Source organism: Oncorhynchus mykiss, chromosome 4 (genome assembly GCF_057628025.1).
Source record: "Oncorhynchus mykiss isolate SJ-2025 chromosome 4, ASM5762802v1, whole genome shotgun sequence".
Taxonomy (NCBI): domain Eukaryota; kingdom Metazoa; phylum Chordata; class Actinopteri; order Salmoniformes; family Salmonidae; genus Oncorhynchus; species Oncorhynchus mykiss.
In genome coordinates, this window is record NC_143025.1 from 80,854,923 (window position 1) to 80,871,794 (window position 16,872).

Consider the following 16,872-nt stretch of genomic DNA (forward strand, 5'->3'; position numbering starts at 1 on the left):
TTTCTATTTGAGTGACAACCTTTTAGTTTTTCTATGGAATAACTGGACCAACTAAGAAATGGGAGAGCGGGAGCCGGGAGAGCGCCACATTTTCTCTGTGCTAAAGCCACTTCACCGTACAGCATGCTGATGTGATGGTTGTCTTCTGTAGGTGTGAAACACCAGGACTCCCAGAACTCTTTCCTGGCCTTCCTCAACGCCCCCACCTCAGCCCTGGACCAGTTCGATGTAAGTAACCTAAATCATCTGTTCTGAATTCCATTGTCTCTGATTCATTTAAATATTAGATTCATTCTTTAATCAACCTTTATTTTTATTTATTTTTTTGTGAGTGGCTGTTCCTTCCTTCACTTAAAAGGCAACATTGATTTTGTTCAGAACATTCATCTTCTTTTATTGATTTAGTTTCTTTCATTTGTATGAATATTTCACATCTTGTTTTTATTTGGTTCTCCATGCTTCCATGTTCTGCTATATCAGGACTCTTTCTCCTCATCCTCATCCTCTTTAATTGAGTTTTGGGAAGACGTAAGTTTCTGTTGGGCAGTGGGCAACGTGTGTGTGTGTGTGGAGCCTTAGACTGTAGATAGACTATAAGCTAACTAGCTGCCTCGTAAAGAGTGGTGATGTCATTTGATCCAGTGTTTGTGTGAGTTCGTGACCCATACCCTTCTGTGTCCATCTGTGTGCGTGTCGGTGAGCATCGTTTGAGAAGGTGTGCAAGTGCACACTTCAGGAAAAGGGTGGATAATTGTGACGGAGCCATTGAGTGAGGGTTTGGGCTCCTTGGCTTTTAGCTAAGACTTAAAGTGGAACTGACACCGTGTCATATATGAAACAAACAGATATCATGTTATGTATCATATTAATATCAGTCAAAAAGATCAAATTCCCAGTTTATGCTACAAAACCAACTTTATAAGAGGTTTTAAAAGTAGGTTCTATTTGACTCAACATTCCATGACGTAGAGTTTTTATTTTATTTATTTAACTGGAGAGTAAGGCATAGTTGGGAGAATATATGGATACAGTTTAATGCATGATCAATGTACTGTAATTCAATCCATTTCTTGGTAGTCCAACATATTGCTATCAGGTTGTAAATCTCAGCTGGCCTGGTACATTATTTGCTGCCTCCAGCCATTCGGGATTCAGTTTTAATGACAGTATTTTTAACAAAAACGGACGGGTGTAACCAAGGCTGAGAAGGTTAATACAATGAAAGTAACAAGGGCAATGATCACAAGTCAGTCATAACGTGGCTAATAGGCTAGCTTATCTATTTATGTAGCATTTTATTTAGCAAGCTGAAAACATGCAGCCTTAACGTTAGCTAGCTTCTGGGAGGATGACGTGTCTTTGGGTGAGTGACCGACTTTTCCCCTCATATCTTTGTCTCTGGCTACAGCTAGAGTTCTAGGTGTCATTTGGTTAGCTAGTAAGAAATGTGAATCACTTTGCTAGCTAGCTATTCTGAACTTGAATGATTGTTATCCACAGTTAGCATATCTCTTAGTTGTCAATAAAATGTATTTGGCATCGATCAAATGGGCAGGGAAGCAGGCAAGTTCCCATTCAATTATAACAAGTGGGTTGGGACTAGCATGCATTGGCAGGCAAGCTGCAGAAGGGCGAGCCAGCTACTCTTTCCCCATCGTTTATCAGTGCAATTTTGGTGGAAAAGTTACAGGGTTAATCTACTATTCCCTCATTAGATTTGAGCTCATCTCGTTCTGGCTAACGTTAGTTGTTGATCTTGTTGTTGTTGATGTGCATAGGCAACTGAGGGAGAGCGAGCCAACCTTTTCATGGTTGTTTGACTGTAAAGTTCCCAAATGTAACAGAACTCCTGTGGTATTTATATATTTGCAGAAATCCATTCAGTTGTATTTTGTGGCTTTTGGCAAATGCTGCCTAAAGATGTAATGGCATGCTGTTACTACAGCATTTAAACACACAGTCAAAGTGAATGATGGCAGGCCCTTGTGACAAATGGCTCTGATTGGCTATTGCGCACCGGTCTGTGTAGACTCCGGTCCTGGACAGGTTTTATTTACTGCAGTGTCTATTGATTGTCAAAAAGCACAGCTGCTTTCCCCCTCTATATTGCTATAGAATTTTCACAAATACCTTACTCTGTCGTTCCCAAACATTGTATGAAGGTATGAACACTTAGATATGGTAATTTTCAAGTTGTCGCATGTCAGAGAAAACAGAAACAAACATTTTAATTAAATTATTCATACCCCTTGACTTATTCCACAATGTATTGAAAATTAAATACAGAGTCCATACTTTGTAGAAGTGATTACAGCTGTGAGTCTTTATGAGTAAGTCTCTGAGAGCTTTGCAAACCTGGATTGTATGTATTTGCACATTTATTATTTGGTTTATTCTTCAAGCTCTGTTGTTTGTTGATCATTGCTAGACAGCCATTTTCAAGTCTTGCCTTAGATTTTCAAGATTTAAGTCAAAACTGTAACTCAGCCACTCAGCAACATTGAATGTCATCTTGGTAAGCAACTCCAGTGTATATTTTAAATTATTTATTTTATTTCACCTTTATTTAACCAGGTAAGCTAGTTGAGAACAAGTTCTCATTTGCAACTGCGACCTGGCCAAGATAAAGCATGGCAGTTCGACACACACAACAACACAGAGTTACACATGGAATAAACAAAACATAGTCAATAATACAGTAGAAAAAAGGGATAAAAAGTATATCTGGCCTTGTGTTTTAGGTTATTGTCCTGCTGAAAGGTGAATCTGTCTTTCAGTGTCTGTTGGAAAGCAGACTGAAACAGGTTTTCTCTAGGATTTTGCCTGTGCTTATAGCTGTTTTCCATTTCTATATATCCACCCCAAAAACGATCTTGCCAATGGCAGGCATACCCATAGAATGATGCAGCCAACACCAGCTTGAAAACATGAAGAGTGATACTCAGTGATGAGTTGTCGGATTTGTCCCAGACATAACATTTTGTATTCAGGACAAGAAGTTAATTTCTTTACCACATTTGTTATGCAGTATTACTTCAGTGCCTTGTTGCAAACAGGATGCATGTTTTGGAATATTTTTTATTCTGTACAGGCTAGTATTATGGAGTAACTACAACATTGTTCATCCGTCTTTAGTTTTCTCATATCACAACCATTAAACTGTATCCGTTTTAAAATCACCATTAGCCTCATGTTAAAATCCCTGAGTGTGTTGATACACCATCCAAAGCCTAATTAATTAACTTCACCATGCTCAAAGGGATATTCAGCGTCTGCTTTTTTCAATTGTATCTTTATGTCTACCTACTTTGCAAGGCATTGCAGGCTTTGTGGTTGAATCTGTGCTTGAAATTCACTACTCGATTGAGGGACCTTCGAGATAATTGTACTGTATGTGTGGTGTACAGAGATTAATTCATTCAAAACGCATGTTAAACATTATTAGGGTTGCACATTTTGGGGAATATAGGTGGAAACTTTCCGTGGGAATTAACGGGGATATATTTACCATATCATATGGAGACAGAAACATAAACCTTTTACCTCATCAAATCAAACTTGCTTTGTCACATGCGCCAAATACAACCTTAGTGAAATGCTGACTTACAAGCCCTTAACCAACAATGCAGTTTTAAGAAAATACCAAAAAGAAAAGTAAGATATAAGAAAAACAAATAATTAAAGAGCAGCAGTAAATAACAATAGCAGGGTTATACACAAGGGGTACCGGTACAGAGTCAATGTGTGGGGGCAGGGGGGGGTACAAATAGTCTGGGTAGCCATTTGATTAGCTGTTCAGGAGTCTTGTGGCTTGGGGGTAGAAGCTGTTTAGAAGTCTCTTGGATCTAGACTTGGTGCTCCGGTACTGATTGCCGTGCGGTAGCAGAGAGAACGGTCTATGACTATGGTGGCTGGAGTCTTTGACAATTTTTAGGGCCTTCCTTTGACACCGCCTGGTATAGAGGTCCTGGATGGCAGGAAGCTTGGCCCCAGTGATGTACTGGGCCGTACGCATTACCCTCTGTAGTGCCTTGCGGTCGGAGGCCGAGCAGTTGCCATACCAGGCAGTGATGCAACCCGTCAGGATGCTCTCGACGGTGCAGCTGAGGACCCATGCCACATCTTTTCAGTCTCCTGTGTGGGAATAGGTTTTGTCGTGCCCCCTTCACGACTGTGTTAGTGTGCTTGGACCATGTTGGTTTGTTGGTGATGTGGATGCCAAGGAACTTGAAGCTCTCAACCTGCTCCACTACAGCTCCGTCCATGAGAATGGGGGCGAGTGTAAACTGAGTGTAAAACATGGTCATCGTGGATGTTCAATTATATTCCTCTTACTATAAAATAATGGCATGGTACTTATAAGCATCTCTTGTCAGCTAAACGAACAAGCCTACAGCCTATGGCATGGAGCATAGCCAGATAACATACAGTAGGCCAACATAGTAGGCCAACTCATTCTGTTCTTCTGAAATACATTTTCTTCATATCATAATGTTTCTTTAGACCTGTCTGAAATAAATTATGGATTTATTATGATGGTGTTTATTTAACTGATTGATTATACTTTTTTGACATGTAGATGTTCCAAAGGCGTTATCAGCGGCTTGTACTCCGCTTGCTTGGAGGCCTGGAGATACTAAACATGTTTATGATAATTAACTGTCAATTACCGTGACACCGCCTGCCTTTTGCATAACCGCCACAGCTCTAATTGTGTGTACATTTTGAATTCAAGCTATAACTCAACCAAATGTGTAAAAAGTAATGGGGTGTGAATACTTTCTGAAGGAAATGTATATGAACAGCTTTTAGTAAGATTTCATGTTGCTAAAACGCTGTCAATTCGACTTTAAAATAATTGTGTAGACTGAGGATTCCTTGTATTGTATTTATTAAGGATCCCCATTAGTTCCTGCTAAGACAGCAGCTACTCTTCCTGGGGTCCAGCAGAAATGATGGCAGTAATATAGTTTCTAATACAAAACATTTTCTCATTAAAATACATTTTACAACAGATTTCACAATTCATTAAATGTGTGCCCTTCGGCCACTACTCTACTACAACACACATTCCAGGTGTACATGTGTATAGTGTGTTTGTACCTTTGTGTGTGACTCTTCACAGTCCTCGCTGTTCCATAAGGTGTATTTTTCTTTGTATTTTTTTATATCTGATTCTACTGCTTTGGTCAGTTACTTGATGTTACTAGAGTTCCATGTAGACATTCACTCTACGGACATTCTTTAAAGTCATCCATGGCTACTTGACTTTGAGTCCAGACACTACAGAACATACCTCTGTTTAATACCCTGTAGTGAGCTTCCCTTTCACACGGTAGTACCATCACGAGTTCCCAGATTTAGACCTAGAGTCTACGTCCCAAAACAGCACCCTATTCCCCACAGTGCACTGGGGCTCTGGTGAAAAATTGCGCACTGTGTAGGCAAAAGGGTGGCGTTTTGGGACGTTGCCAGAGATTGCCCTACCCAGTCCTTCAGTGCCATGTGGACATCTTCAACAAATAGATAGGACACAAAAAAGGAATGGTAGCCTATTTAATGTTTACATCTCTCCATTTCTCCATCCCTCTCTCTGTCCCTCTCTCCCCCCCACTGAAGCGCTCTCCATCAGTTGGGCCAACTAGCAAAGGCAGACGTGTAAGCTAAGCAGCAGCTCTGTGCTTGTTATTTTGTCTGTGCCCAATCATCCTCTGAATCTCAATCCGGTCTTTTGCATGAATGGGAATACATTGTCTGTGTTGTGTTGATTGTGTGCTTGGGGAAAAAGCAACCTTGGACTTTCAAATAAGTTATATCAAATCCTGTTACTGCAATGAGGAGCCTGTTACTGCAATGGCCTGCACTGTAGGCCTCCAATTAGCTACACTAGCCTAGCCTATATGTTGTTGTCCTCCAAGATTTCCCCAAACCAAAAGCATGGTGTATGGTGGTGCTGTTCTCTCGTGGTACAGTCAGCATGGTCAATAGGTTATGTGTAGCGCTCCTGTCATGTGCATGGTTCATGGGTTTGTGGTCCAACCTCTAGGCTTCCTAATGACCAATGGGGTGGTCAGTCCTATATCTACTATCACAATCCCCATTTACCTTTTTAATACTGTGCATCTACCTGGTTCAATGGATTTCTTGCTTTTCCCTCTAAGCATGGATGGTGCTTTTTGGTCCCTCTTGGTTTCCTTACTTTCTACCAGCTCCCGAGCACCATGGCTGCATTCCAAACACTTAACAGACACACCCTCTCCCCTCAGCCCTCAAATTAAGTGGACACTTCTGATTACGTATCATGACGTCTGATGAGTTTACAGGGAGGGAGGATTTCATTTTAAATGGACCACCCTTGCCCGGAAATTCATCACTCGTTCGTCCCCGGACGGTAGCTTGTGGGTGCTTTATATGCGCTACAGTCAATTGAGTGCATGTCTACTTATATTAAATATGTAATTATTAATATACGCCTACTGTACAATAGCTATCACGTTAATTAGCTAACTAACGTTAGCCTGCCTAGCTGGAACAGAAGGAAAATGTTGTATTTCTACCATTTCCAAAAGATAACCAAACAAAAACATCATTACTTTTACGAGAAGTGTTTCTGCAATAGTAGCACAATTTCTAACTTTGTTTTTACTTACACTTGTATGTTGAATCCATATTGACGTTGGGGTTTTATGTTTTGGCTTTTCTTAGCGGATGTACAATCGTCTCAAATTGAATTATGGGGCCCCGAAGTGAACATAATTGTACACTTGCAAACTAGAGGTCGACCAATTAGGATTTTTCAATACCGATTATTGGAGGACCATAAAAGCCGATTTTGTATTTTTTAAAATTTATTTGTAATAATGACAATTACAACAATACTGAATTAACACTTATTTTAACTTAATATAATACATCAATAAAATCAATTTAGCCTCAAGTAAATAATGAAATGTTAAATTTGGTTTAAATAATGCAAAAACAAAGTGTTGGAGAAGAAAGTAAAAGTGCACTATGTGCCATGTAAGAAAGCTAATGTTTCAGTTCCTTGCTCAGAACATGAGAACATATGAAAGCTGGTGGTTCCTTTTAACATGAATCTTCAATATTCCCAGGTAAGAAGTTTTAGGTTGTAGTTATTATAGGAATTATAGGACTATTTCCCTCTATACCATTTGTATTTCATTAACCTTTGACTATTGGATGTTCTTATAGGCACTTTAGTATTGCCAGTGTAACAGTATAGCTTCCTTCCCTCTCCTCGCTCCTCCCTGGGCTCGAACCAGCAACACACCGACAATTAGCACGCGCTAACTAGCTAGCCATTTCACTTCGGTTACACGAGCCTCATCTCGGGAGTTGATATGCTTGAAGTCATAAACAGCGCAATGCTTGACGCACAACGAAGAGCTGCTGGCAAAACGCACGAAAGTGCTGTTTGAATGAATGTTTACGCGCCTGCTTCTGCCTACCACCGCTCAGTCAGATACTTGTATGCTCAGTCAGATTATATGCAGGACGCAGGACACGCTAGATAATATCTAGTAATATCATCAACCATGTGTAGTTAACTAGTGATTATGATTGATTGTTTTTTATAAGATAAGTTTAATGCTAGCTAGCAACTTACTGCATTCGCGTAACTCCTTGTGGAGTGCAACGAGAGAGAGGCAGGTCGTTATTGCGTTGGGCTAGTTAAGGTTGCAAGATTGGATCCCCCGAGCTGACAAGGTGAAAATCTGTCGTTCTGCCCCTGAACAAGGCAGTTAACCCACTGTTCCTAGGCACCCAAAAATACAGATTTACGATTGTTATGAAAACTTGAAATCGGCCCTAATTAGTCGGCCATTCCGAATAATCGGTCGACCTCTATTGCAAACGCCATTAAAAATGAGGGCTGAGTGGCTTATGTTGCAAACTTCCCTTGCTTGGCTAATCATTTGGACCGACGATAAATATGGCCGCGGGGATTTCCCCCAAGGTGCTTAAGGCGAGAGGGTAAGTGAAGGAGGGTGTGTCTGAGTTTGAAACGCAGCCCATGTCTTCCATGTCCTGTAACTCCTTTTATTCTTTCTTTCTACCTCTCTTTTCTCCAGGTGGACTCTGTGGATAACTTCACTCCCTCCAACACCCCATCCAGGGACGAGGACTCCAAAACGTCTCGCTCACGGTCGCCCTCCATGGCCAGCGACGTGGAGCCCATTGAGGTGAACGCTGACCTCTGAATTTTGACCACTACGCTGGTTTATAGCGTAGGTATATATTTTGCTGTACTCAAATCTCTCTCTCTTCTCCCACACTCCAGTTGATAGACCCACGAACAGTCCAGACCCCCACCATGCGACCAGGAGGCTATGGTAGTATCGGCCGCTCATCACCCAAGGTAAGACCTGACATCCTCCTTGTTCTACTGTTTTAACCACAGTCAATACATTGTAATGTCAATCCCATGGACCTGACAAAGACCAAGCTAAGATTAATATGCTTACCTTTTCTGTACTTAAATAAAATGTCCCTTTAATGTGTGTGTGTGTGTGTGTGTGTGTGTGTGCGCACAACCTTTCTGTATTTGTCCTATGTGTTTTGACCGGCCGTCTGTTCTCCTCTGTCACCTGCAGCCCAAAGCCCACCAGTTTGTGGTGAAGTCCTTCAGTGCTCCCACCAAGTGTAACCAGTGCACCTCTTTGATGGTGGGACTCATTCGCCAGGGCTGCACCTGTGAAGGTAGAACAGGGGAGAAGGGGAGTGATAAACGTGGGGAGGAGGAGGAGAAGAGAGCGAGGAAGACAGATGGGAGAATGAGGAGAGAGGGGAATAAAGGGAGGAAGACTGGGATTTGAGAAAAGGGAGTGAAGGAAAAGCTAGGATGGAAGCAGGAAGAGTGAAGTGGGACTAGACCGAGGTGGCAGTACATTCTCTTTTAATGCTTGATGTGGCTACACATGGATAAAACCCCTCCTTCTCTCCTGTCTGGTCCTGTAGTGTGTAACTTCTCGTGCCACGTGACGTGTGCTGACAAGGCTCCAGCGGTGTGCCCTGTGCCACACGACCAGACCAGGGGGCCGCTGGGCATCGACCCCCAGAGGGGCATTGGCACCGCCTACGAAGGACACGTCAGAGTACGTAACACACAGAATATTGTATTTGTTTATGCACTTTCAAAACCTTTTTGTTGAAATTTCCTGCTGGAGTAGCTCCCTACATGTGAATTAAAGTGGACCTTTAAAAACTTCTATCTTACCTTGTATGTATAGCCTCTCTATCAGGGGCTGACCTGTGTGTATTTTTGAGGTTTGCCTGTTAACGGTGTGTGTGTATAATAAAATATGTCTGTCTGTAGTACTGGGATGGGAAAAAACCCTGCACAACCAATAGCTCCCCAAAAAAAGGGGTTGGGTCTATGTGGGAGACTAAAGTGTTTGTCTGTCCCTGTGTGTGTTCCCAGGTGCCCAAGCCCACAGGGGTGAAGAAGGGTTGGCAGCGGGCGGTGGCGGTGGTGTGTGATTTCAAGCTCTTCCTGTACGAGCTGGGAGAGGGCAAGACCACAACGCCCAGTGTGGTCGTCAGTCAGGTCATAGACATGAGGTAAGGACTACAACCTGAGCGCTGTCTGAACTACAACTCCCATTAATGGGAGAGAGATGGCTGCTTATTAGTATTACCTCTGGGTTTAGTTCTTTAGTTCACTCTCTCTCCTTTTTTGTTTTCCAGGGATGAGGAGTTTTCAGTCAGCTCTGTTCTGGCGTCGGACGTCATTCATGCCAGTCGCAAGGACATCCCATGTATATTCAGGGTTAGCCTTTTATTCATGAATACATGCATTTATACATTCATACGTTTACTCCGTGATTACTCCCCCACCTTGTTCCACAGTCTTCAGCCGTTCTGAAAGCTGTCTCCTATCTTAGTACCTCTGACCTCTTACCCCTCCAGGTGACGGCATCCCAGCTCTCCCCCTCCTCCAGTCACAAGCCTTCCATCCTGATCCTGGCCGACAGCGACCACGAGAGGAACAAGTGGGTGGGGCTTCTCAACGAGCTGCAGCGCATCCTCAAGAAGAACAAGCTGAAGGAGCGCTTCGTCTACGTGCCCAAAGAGGCCTACGACAGCACGCTGCCGCTCATCAAGACCACGCAGTCCGCCGCTATTATAGGTTGGTGGAGGACGCACACACAGCCTCTTTATTTTGGCCATGTAGTACTGAAGTCAATATATGGACATGAACAAAACTCTATCTGACTAGTTTGTAGTGTAGAGCCATTACATGTTGAGCTGCAGTCTCCCTCTGTCATTACCATGGTCCTAATGACTGCAGTACAGATGCACCTTTGGCCGTGCAGTAGACTCTGAATCAAATGTCCTCTTGTTGTTTTCTCTTCAGATCACGAGCGTGTTGCCCTGGGCAATGAGGAAGGCCTTTATGTCATCCATGTCACCAAAGATGGTAAGACTTTAGTACCCACCTGGAGATGGTAAGACTTTAGTACCCACCTGGAGATGGTAAGACTTTAGGACCCACCTGGAGATGGTAAGACTTTAGGACCCACCTGGAGATGGTAAGACTTTAGGACCCACCTGGAGATGGGGAAACTTTAGGACCCACCTGGAGATGGGGAGACTTTAGGACCCACCTGGAGATGGGAGACTTTAGGACCCACCTGGAGATGGTAAGACTTTAGGACCCACCTGGAGATGGGGAGACTTTAGGACCCACCTGGAGATGGGGAGACTTTAGGACCCACCTGGAGATGGGGAGACTTTAGGACCCACCTGGAGATGGGGAGACTTTAGGACCCACCTGGAGATGGGGAGACTTTAGGACCCACCTGGAGATGGTGAGGCGTTAGGACCCACCTGGAGATGGTGAGGCGTTAGGACCCACCTGGAGATGGTGAGGCGTTAGGACCCACCTGGAGATGGTGAGGCGTTAGGACCCACCTGGAGATGGTGAGGCGTTAGGACCCACCTGGAGATGGTGAGGCGTTAGGACCTACCTGGAGATGGGGAGGTTTTAGGACCCACCTGGAGATGGTGATGCACTTCACCCATTATGCAGTTGAATTCTCACCACGTTAGCTATCACAGTGGAGAAGTTTTTGACCACTCTCTCTGCCTGCTCTCTCCCTCTCCTCTCCCCCCTCTTTCCCCTTCTCTCCCCCTTCCTGACTGTCTCCCTCTCCTCTCCACCCTCCTCTTTTCCCCTTCTCTCCCCCCTCCTTTTTTCCCGTCCTCTTTCACTTCCTCTTCTCCTTCTCTCCTCTCTCCCCTCCTCTGACCTCTCCTGACCTAACAGAGATAATCCGTGTTGGGGACAATAAGAAGGTCCATCACATTGACCTGGTCCCCCAGGAGCAGCTCCTAGCAGTCATCTCCGGCCGTAACCGCCACGTCCGTCTCTTCCCCATGGCCGCGCTGGACGGACGGGAGATGGACTCCTACAAGCTGGCCGAGACCAAGGGCTGCACGGCGCTGGTGTCCGGCTCCGTCCGAAACAACTCCTTCACCTGTCTGTGTGTGGCCATGAAGAGACAGGTCATCTGTTACGAGGTGGGTGGTGTGTGCAGGAAGGATGGGGTTGGTGGGACTTTTACAAGCCGTTTTACGCTTTCGTGTGTTACAAATTATGTAATATAACTTTGATCATAAAATATATTTTAAACCAATATATAGGCTCTATTTATGGGATTATGAAGGGTCGATTAAGCCTCAAAATATTAAAGAATTAACTCCCAAAATAACAACATGATGGTTCTATGTCTCCCAGGTGAACAAGAGCAAGGCACGTCACCGCCGATTGCAGGAGCTCCAAACCCCAGGTCCCGTCCAGTGGATGGGTCTCCTGAGCGAACGGCTGTGTGTGGGCTACCAGGCTGGCTTCACGCGCTACAGCATCCACGGGGACTGTGCCCCGGTCAGCCTGTTGCACCCCGAGGACCACACCCTAGCCTTCATATCCCAGCAGGCCCTGGATGCTCTTTGTGCCGTGGAGATCTCCTCCAAGGAACTACTGCTCTGCTTCTCAGCCATAGGGGTCTACGTGGACTCGCAGGGCCGCCGCTCGCGCCAGCAGGAGTTGATGTGGCCTGCCGTGCCCAACTCTGCCTGTGAGTTCTGCACAACTGTGTTAAAGCCCAATTCTGCCACTTTTCAACCTCATATTCACTATCCAGCACCATACCAGTGTCTTCATGTGTGAAACGGAGCGTTTTTCTGATCTGTGGTTAAAAAGAGAAGAAAGGTCCTAAAAAAATGCTTCTCTGTGACATCACAGGGTAGGATTAAAATATAAAAAAAAACATTGATATTCAAAACCTGCAGTGAGTTTCTAGCTCAAGGGAAGGTATTGTCTTGCTCACCACGTCACTTCAGTGTTTAAAAATCACTTTTTAAAATGTTTCAATTTTGATGATGTAATCGGGTAGAACTTTAACTATGTTGATACTGGGTTTGTGCTGGAGATAATCGATATGAGATTGAAAAGTGGTGGAGTTGCCCTTTAACCTTTTCATAAACCAAGTGTTTTATATAAGGTTTTATTTCTCCATTGTTTACAAACAACAGGAACAGCGACTCCGAGATGCTGGCCTTCTAGGCAGAGTTACAAAGAAAAAGCCATATCTCAGACTGGCCAATAAAAATAAAAGATTAAGATGGGCAAAAGAACACAGACACTGGACAGAGGAAGATTGGAATTTTTTTTTATGGACAGATTCATTTAAGTTTGAGGTGTTCAGATCACAAAGAAGAACATTGGTGAGACGCAGAACAAATGAGAAGATGCTGGAGGGGTGCTCAACTCCCTCTGTCAAGCATGGTGGATGCAATGGGATGGTCTGGGGGTGCTTTGGTGGTGGCAAAGTGGGGGATTTCTACAGGGTAAAAGAGATATTGAAGAAGGAAGGCTATCACTCCATTTTGCAATGCCGTGCCATACCCTGTGGACGGTGCTTAATTGGAGCCAATTTCCTCCTAAAAAATGACCCAAAGCACAGCTCCAAAATATGCAATAACTATTTAAGGAAGAAGCAGTCAGCTGGTATTCTGTCTGTAATGGAGTGGCCAGCACAGTCACTGGATCTCAACCCTATTGAGCTGTTGTGGGAGCAGCTTGACCGTATGGTACGTAAGAAGTGCCTATCGAGCCAATCCAACTTGTGGGAGGTGTTTCAGGAAGCATGGGGGGAAATTGACAACTAGAATGCCAAATGTCGGCAAGGCTGTAATTGCCGCAAATTGAGGATTCTTTGACGAAAGCAAAGTTTGAAGGACACAAATATTATTTCAATGAAAATAATTATGACCTTGTCAAAGTCTTCACTATATTTCCTATTCATTTCATGTATCTTTTCATGGAAAACGAGGACATTTCTAAGTGACCCCAAACTTTTGAACGGTAGTGTAGCTTTAAGCCTGAAGCTGACGTTGGCCTTCTTTCTCCTCACCAGGTTACAACGCCCCCTACCTGTCAGTGTACAGTGAGAATGCTGTGGATGTTTTTGATGTCAACACCATGGAGTGGATTCAGACCATACCATTGAAGAAGGTGAGAGTATAGGACTGCAGATGTAGCGGAGGGCCTTTAGTCGAATTGGTGTGTGTGCATGGTAGGTTTAACCTTTGACCCCGTTGTATCTTCCTGAAGGTGCGACCTCTGAACCCGGATGGATCCCTGAACCTCCTGGGTCTTGAGACTGTGAGGCTCATCTACTTCAGAAACAAGACTGCAGGTCAGTGACACACAGGAAAGGCATCTAGACTGCAGGTCAGTTAGGAGAGGTACACATCTCAATGATTTATTCTGAGTGTAATTCTCATTCTAATGGTCGTATTCCACAATAGGATTGTCGTGATTTTTTGTTGTTGCTGTTGTTGATGACGTGGTCAATCTTGTTAATATTCCAGAGGGTGACGAGTTGGTGGTTCCTGAGACGTCAGACAACAGCAGGAAGCAGATGGTTCGCAGCATGAACAACAAGAGACACTTCTCCTTCAGAGTCCCTGAGGAGGAGAGGATGCAGCAGAGGAGGTACACTACATAGTACATACTACATAGTACACACTATGTACGGTGCATTCGGTAAGTATTCAGACATTTCAGACCCCCTTTTCCACATTTTGTTACGTTATAGCCTTATTCTAAATTGGATTAAATAAACATTTTTCCTCATCATTCTACACACAATACCCCAAAATGACAAAGCAAAAACAGGTTAGTAGAAACTTTGGCACATTTACTGAAATAAAAAACAGAAATACCTTATTTACGTAAGTATTCAGACCCTTTTGATATGAGACTCAAAAGTGAGCTCAGGTGCATCCTGTTTCCATTGATCATCCTTGAGATGTTTCTACAACTCGAATGGAGACCACCTGTGGTAAATTCAATTGATTGGACATGATTTGGAAAGGCACACACCTGCTTTATATAAGATCCCTCAGTTGGCAGTGTGTGTCAGAGCAAAAAGCAAGCCATGAGGTCGAAGGAAATGTCCGTAGAGCCACAAGACGGGATTGTGTCAAGGCACAGATCTGGGGAAGGGTACCAAAACATTTTTGCAGCAGTGAAGGTGCCCAAGAACACAGTGGCCCCCATCATTCTTAAATGGAAGAAGTTTGGACCCACCAAGACTCTTCCTAGAGCTGGCCGCGTGGCCAACTGAGCAATCGGGGAGAAGGGCCTTAGTCAGGGAAGTGACCAAGAACCCGATGGTCACTCTGACAGAGCTCAATAGTTCCTCTGTGGAGATGAGACCCTTCCAGAAGGACAACCATCTCTGCAGCACTCCACCATTCAGGCCTTTATGGTAGACTGGCCAGATGGAAGCCACTCCTCAGTAAAACGCACAACATTCTGCTTTATTGCCAAAAGGAACCAAACAGTTCCGGTGCAGACAGAGATGGCCGCCTCGCTTCGCGTTCCTAGGAAGCTATGCAGTATTTCGTTTTTTTTTTTATGTGTTATTTCTTACATTGTTACCCCAGGTAATCTTAGGTTTTATTACATACAGTCGGGAGGAACTATTGGATAGAAGATCAACGTCAACTCACTAACATTACGACCAGGAATACGACTTTCCCGAAGCGGATCCTCTGTTTTGCCCACCACTCAGGACAATAGATCGGATCCCAGCCGGCGATCCCAGACAACGACGCTGTAGAAGGGGCAGACGGAGCGGTCTTCTGGTCAGGCTCCGTAGACGGGCACATCGCGCACCGCTCCCGAGCATACTACTCACCGATGTCCAGTCTCTTGACAACAAGGTAGACGAAATCCGTGCAAGGGTAACCTTCCAGAGAGACATCAGAGACTGTAACGTTCTTTTTTTCACGGAAACATGGCTGACTCGAGACACGCTATTGGACTCTATACAGCCAGCTGATTTCTTCACGCATCTCGCTGACAGAAACAAGCATCTTTCTGCTAAGAAGAAGGGCTGGGGTGTATGCCTTATGATTAACGAGACGTGGTGTGATCATAACAACGTACAGGAACTCAAGTCCTTCTGTTCACCTGACTTAGAATTCCTCACAATCAAATGCTGACCGCATTACCTACCTAGAGAATTCTCTTTGATTATAATCACAGCTGCATATATCCCCCCCAAGCAGACACATCGATTGCCCTGAACAAACTTAATTTGACTCGATGTAAACTGGAAACCACATATCCTGAGGCTGCATTTATTGTAGCTGGGGATTTTATCAAGGCTAATCTGAAAACAATGCTCCCTAAATTCTATCAGCATATCGATTGCGAAACCAGGGCTGGCAAAACCCTAGATCATTGTTATTCTTACTTCTGCGAAGCATATAGTGCCCTCCCTCCTTTCGGAAAAGCTGACCACGACTCCATTTTGTTGCTTCCTGCCTATAGACAGAAACTAAAACAGAAAGCTCCTGCGCTCAGGTCTGTTCAACGCTGGTCCCACCAATCGGATTCCACGCTTCAAGATTGCTTCAATCACGAGGACTGGGATATGTTCCGCATTGCGGCGAACAACAACATTGATGAATACGCTGATTCGGTGAGCGGGTTTATTAGCTCGTACCCACAGCGTCTATTAAAACATTCCCAAACCAGAATCCGTGGATTCATGGCAGCAATTCACTCAAAACTGAAAGCGCAAACCACTGCTTTTAATCAGGACAAGGTGACCAGAAACATGACCGAATACAAACAGTGTAGCTATTCCCTTCGCATGGCAATCAAACAAGCTAAGCGTCACTATAGAGACAAAGTAGAGTCTCAATTCAACGACTCAGACACGAGAGGTATGTGACAGGTCTACAGCTGGCTGGTGTGTTTACGGACATATTCAGTCAATCCTTATCCCAGTCTGCTGTTCCCACATGCTTCAAGAGGGCCACCATTGCTCCTGTTCCCAAGAAAGCTAAGGTAACTGAGCTAAATGACTGCCGCCCCGTAGCACTCACTTCCGTCATCATGAAGTGCTTTGAGAGACTAGTCAAGGACCATATCACCTCCACCCTACCTGACACCCTAGACCCACTGCAATGTGCTTACCGCCCCAATAGGTCCTCAACCTCAGGAGGCTGAAGAAATTTGGCTTGTTACCAAAAACACTCACAAACTTTTACAGATGCACAATCGAGAGCATCCTGTCGGGCTGTATCACTGCCTGGTACGGCACCTGCTCCGCCCATAACTGTAAGGCTCTCCAGAGGGTAGTGAGGTCTGCACGACGCATCACTGGGGGAAAACTACCTGCCCCCCAGGACACCTACACCACCTGATGTCACAGGAAGGCCAAAAAGATCATCAAGGACAACAACCACCCGAGCCACTGCCTGTTCACCCCGCTATCATCCAGAAGGCGAGGTCAGTACAGGTGCATCAAAGCAGGGACCGAGAGA

The 16,872-nt window shown here is 44.5% G+C and overlaps 1 protein-coding gene and 1 pseudogene across 29 annotated transcripts in view; both read left to right on the top strand.

The window, feature by feature from the left end:
• LOC110521078 (serine/threonine-protein kinase MRCK alpha) overlaps positions 1–16,872 on the top strand; it is a 122,836-nt gene that overhangs the window by 91,007 nt on the left and 14,957 nt on the right. For 16 of the 29 annotated variants that reach the window (XM_090233482.1, XM_090233494.1, XM_090233486.1 and 13 more), the window contains 14 exons: positions 152–228; positions 8,094–8,204; positions 8,303–8,380; positions 8,616–8,721; positions 8,980–9,116; positions 9,443–9,582; positions 9,709–9,790; positions 9,931–10,150; positions 10,379–10,441; positions 11,291–11,544; positions 11,762–12,101; positions 13,443–13,540; positions 13,640–13,724; positions 13,900–14,023. In XM_090233482.1, coding sequence (XP_090089608.1) covers positions 152–228; positions 8,094–8,204; positions 8,303–8,380; positions 8,616–8,721; positions 8,980–9,116; positions 9,443–9,582; positions 9,709–9,790; positions 9,931–10,150; positions 10,379–10,441; positions 11,291–11,544; positions 11,762–12,101; positions 13,443–13,540; positions 13,640–13,724; positions 13,900–14,023 — 1,915 coding nt within the window. Of the gene's footprint in view, positions 1–151; positions 229–5,619; positions 5,659–8,093; positions 8,205–8,302; positions 8,381–8,615; positions 8,722–8,979; positions 9,117–9,442; positions 9,583–9,708; positions 9,791–9,930; positions 10,151–10,378; positions 10,442–11,290; positions 11,545–11,761; positions 12,102–13,442; positions 13,541–13,639; positions 13,725–13,899; positions 14,024–16,872 lie in introns of all 29 variants that reach the window. The other 13 variants (XM_036976102.2, XM_036976103.2, XM_090233492.1 and 10 more) reach the window with 1 other exon arrangement.
• Positions 14,654–15,638, top strand: LOC149984154 (uncharacterized; annotated as a pseudogene).